The 4,603-nt window shown below is 38.3% G+C and overlaps 1 protein-coding gene across 1 annotated transcript; it reads left to right on the top strand.

Annotated features, from left to right (window-relative positions):
* Positions 1 to 3,007: 3,007 nt before the first annotated feature.
* Positions 3,008 to 4,252, top strand: LOC137419439 (uncharacterized). Its single transcript, XM_078769180.1, has 4 exons — positions 3,008 to 3,352; positions 3,472 to 3,570; positions 3,676 to 3,769; positions 3,927 to 4,252. Exons 1-4 carry the CDS (start codon positions 3,008 to 3,010, stop codon positions 3,929 to 3,931), a joined length of 543 nt encoding a protein of 180 aa, XP_078625306.1. The 3' UTR covers positions 3,932 to 4,252.
* Positions 4,253 to 4,603: the final 351 nt, after the last annotated feature.

The raw sequence follows: 4,603 nt of genomic DNA, 5'->3' as shown, positions 1-4,603 counted from the left end.
TTGCCATACCTACAAGGCTTTATGTGTGAAGTTTTTCATTGTTAAGTCGGTCTTACAATCCGCAAGCTTTTTTGTCCTTCCAGTAATAAGAAATATAAACTGGTGAATAAGATCTTTGCGAAGCATGCACAAGTATCAAACAAAATGAGTGGGACTGTGGAGTTTGAAATGTTTAAATAGTTGTGAACATTCTGATAAATAAATAAATTCAAAATGTAAATTTAATCATAAAAGTAAATTAAAATTAATTCACAACTGCCACTCGTGAACTTTTCCTGGGTTTTATATTCGCATCTTAGATGGTATTTCACGAAGGTGGGAAACCAGGTTTGAACTCCCATGCGCTGTGTTACTTTTCCAGGTTACTGCGTATAAATTGATGAACAATTTTGTTGTAAAACTCGTGGAAGCTCACCTAAAAATGTCTCCTAAAACCATTCTCCTGCATATGGGAAATGCAGATCAGAAATTTTATCCGAGTCTCAGATCACATTGAAAAAAAATCAGGTTATTTATTTCTATCTGTGTCAGTAAGTTTCATTTTTCTTGATCTGCAAAGTAGACCATGTACGAGTACATAAATAACATACAGGACAATGACTTTGACATCAAATTATTTTCAAATTTATTACAAGACAAAAGACATGTTACACCCACGGATGTAACACATCATACATACATATACGTATGAACATCATATGTACATGTATGGTGACTTACCATACAGGTGATACATGCTTGTATGGTGAGTTAGGATTGAACCAAAACCTATATACATTATACATATATACTTATATACATATATACACACATACATACATACATACATACAAAAACACACACATAATATTTGTTTTTATTTGTTGAGAACCAACAAACAACAGCAGGTACCGTTTACAAAAAAAAAACATGGAATCACAATACCTGAACAATACTTTATGGGATTTGAGTCTGGGTTTACAGATATGTGAGACATCACTTCAGATGAAAAAACAAAAAGGACACCATGAATTCACATTCACTTACCTGTTATCACTTGACCAGTAAGTTATCTCATACGATTTCATTGACTTATATAAAAGAACATGATTCATAAGGGAATTTTGATTGGTTATTTAATGAGGAAGCATGAATTCACATCAACAAACCCCAAAGGAGCTGATAAGCCAACCTGGAGGAATTCCATGATTTTCCTCTCAAATATGAGTGCATATTGCAAAACAAGCCGTTTGGATTGGATTACTGTGGAGAATGAAAGACAATACAATAAACCAAACGCTGCAGAATATTATATAATAATATACCACATTCCTCAAAAAGACTTTAAAACATGTACAACAAAACCCCATGTAGTACTTTGTGATTACAACTCCACAAATGCAATCTCTCTTGGTAAGGAATATCTTATGCAGCTTTCCATCACTAACCCAGTAAGGTCAGGATGTGTACTTGCACTCAACAAATAACAACACAGAAGCACAAGCAATTGAGCAAAGAAAACCTCAACCCCCACATCTTTCCTTTCCAAGATTCTCAAAAAATCTAATTTCAATTGATAATTATAGCTTTGTGATTATTGTATTGCCATAGTTTGAAGCGGTCACTGTCATCGAATAAATAAAAAGCGTTGGATGTCTGTGTCTGTCTGTCTGTGTGTGTTCACGTATTTTGCAAAGACTGCTGGGCTGAGAACCAACAAATTTGTCACTCAAACCAAGTCTGACCCAGGAGTTGTCCAAAGATTTTTTTTTATCTACCACCTCAGCCTTTAAAGACCCCTGACACCCTCTTTTACATGCTCTTTACATGATAGAGATATTAGATTACATGCTTGAGAGAAGACTTTTTACATGCTTGACAGATTAGACCTCTTTAGATTCCGAAGACCCCAAATACCCATAAGACACTTGAAGACTCAGAACACCCTTAGGACTCTTTAAGATCCAAAAGACTATTGAAGATCCTTAAGACCTCTAAGACCCTTTGAGGCCTCAAATCATCTTAAGACCCCCTTTATGACCACAAAATCATTTAAGACCCCAAAGACCCCTAAGCCCCAAAATATTTGGAAGACCCTGACGACCTTGAAGACCCTTTAAGACTTCAAATAATCTCAATACCCTCAAAGACCCTTTAAGACCTCAAAGACCCTTATTTCCAATAAGACCCCGACGACCCTTAAGACCTCAAGGACCCTGCAGACCACAAAGACCTGTAAAACCTCTAAGCCCCATTTTCAACCCCAAATACACTTTGAAACCCTTAAGGATTTGGAGTCTTAGGGGTCTTCAAAGACCCTTTAAGACCTTGAAGAACTATAAGACCTCACAAGATCCAATAAGACATAAAATACCCTTAAGACCCCAAAGACCCCGAAGACTCTTTAAGACCTAAAAGACCCCCTAAGACCTGAAAAGACCCTTAAGGCCTTAACCCTAGATAGGTGTACCCCTGAGTATATCCATTCTGTATCGATGGGTATACCCAGGGGTACACCTATCTAAGTGTTATGGATCCGTCACTTCCGCCTTTGTTGTTATTATAATATTATATACTTGTAGGATTTTTGAAACCCCAACCCATGTATTTCAATTAGTATTTGCCATTATTGTGGAGATAGTTGAGTTTTGCCTTTCCTAAATTCTGCTGGTAATGTATGGGACTCCTTTTGAGCATATTTTATACTCTTTATAACTCCCGCTACATTTCCCACAGCAGAAACTGTTGAACCTATTAGGTCTTAAAGGAGAACGGAAACAACCAAAACAACTTTGCAGATTTCGAAACATAAACATATCTTAAACACTTCTATTTGAGTTCATTTCACAAATATCTTCGCTGTTTTAATAGAATTTGTCAAAATATCGCCGAACAAGCAAAATCAGTTTTGTCAAAACCGCAATCCGGAAATGACGTTTGCGAAGTAACCCAGGTTTCGTTCTTAAAGCCTTGTTGGCTTCGTGACGATCAGAACATCGCTTTGTTTTCGTTACGATCATTTGGAATCATGCCCAGTCGTTGTGTGGCTGCTGGTTGTTCTAATTGTCCAAGTGAAACTGTCTCCGTTTTCAAATTCCCGAAGGATGTTAAGCTGAGAGATATTTGGACGAAACAAGTTCAGAGAACACGGGCGAAGTGGATGCCAACTTCATCGTCGGTGTTGTGCAGCGAACATTTTGAGCGCCACTGTTTCAATGAAATCCCACAACTTAAAGCAAGTTTGGGATTTGCTGTACAACATAAACGGGTGCTCATTCCCTCAGCTGTACCGTCTATTTTCGTTCGTTCGGCAGAGAAACCAGATAAAAAGACGCGCAAATCGAAAGCTGCAGAAAAACTAGCAACGAAAAGGGTGAGTTGTGTGGCTTCTGTTTGTTTACATTTGACATTTGGTGACCAATATTCGAAATTTCTATCACTACATGCAGGTGAAATTGTGGTTTGTGATACATATTATTTATTTATTCACAGGAAGTTTCATCACTTCTCAAAGTAGCACAACCTGCTGCTACAACTTCTACATGTGATCAGAGCCAGGCACCTGCTGATTGTGAGGCTGTGTCCAGTGAGGTTCGTCACTTTGTTACAAATAATAGCCACAGCATAATTCTTGTTTTTGCAATTTTCTAGCGAAGTAATCGCATAACTAATGAAATATGTATGGTTTATTTCCAGGTTCAGTCAACAGAGACATCTCTTCAGCCTTGCACCAGACGACACGTGCGTGTTCAGGTGTCACAAACCAAGCTCGGCACTCTTAAACACAAAGGTATTACTTGCTGTATTATTATTAATATGCTTTTTTCTGATTCTATTACTTTTCACTTGTTCATTGTTTGTTAATTGTTTTGATGTTTAATGTTTGCTGATGACTTCCAGGTTCTCCAACTGATGTGCTCAGCCATGTGTCACACATTGGCACACAGACTGAGCCACTGCCAGGCCACTGTGTAACATGTGGCCATCAAAATGATGCTGTGGCAGCTGCTGGAAGAGATGTCGGCTGTGACAGCCCTGAACCTCTTGATGAGAGTGATAACGACTACCTGCCTTCATCTGCTGACGAGACTGACGACAGTTGCAGCTCCGAGCAACAGACTCCTGAGACAAACAATGTCCTCGACGACACAAAGTATATAGTCTTCTGGAGCAGCTTGCTGTGACTTTTCAAGTTGGTGCGCTGCAGCTGGTGTGGAGAGACGGGTCTCAAGGTGGATCATAACATAAACGGCACCATGTTGCTACCAGCATGCCAGTAGGTGATAAGGGCAGATGGTTAAAATGTTACTTTCTAAGTCAATTCTTATAATCTCCGAGAATTTCTGTTGGTCAAACAAATTGTCGAACCTGTTTACATCCTGTCTGTGGAAATCCCTTGCCAGTTATTTGCTCAAATACTTTGCCAAACCCATGTGACGTCACGAAGGCTTTATTTATTTTTCATCCCTAATTGCCTTTTAGCTTTCGATACCGCCAGACTTTTAATGAAAAGATACATTTTTTAGCATGATCTGCTGTTAACAAGAATTATTTAAGTGATCTAAAATCATGTCGGTAGCACTTAAAAATGCATAAATGTACATATGTGTTTGAATTTACATGT

This window comes from Myxine glutinosa, unplaced genomic scaffold (genome assembly GCF_964187855.1).
Source record: "Myxine glutinosa unplaced genomic scaffold, kmMyxGlut1.1 SCAFFOLD_1644, whole genome shotgun sequence".
Classification (NCBI taxonomy): domain Eukaryota; kingdom Metazoa; phylum Chordata; class Myxini; order Myxiniformes; family Myxinidae; genus Myxine; species Myxine glutinosa.
The sequence above is the reverse complement of the archived record's forward strand: the minus strand, read 5'-3'. Positions and strand labels throughout refer to the sequence as shown.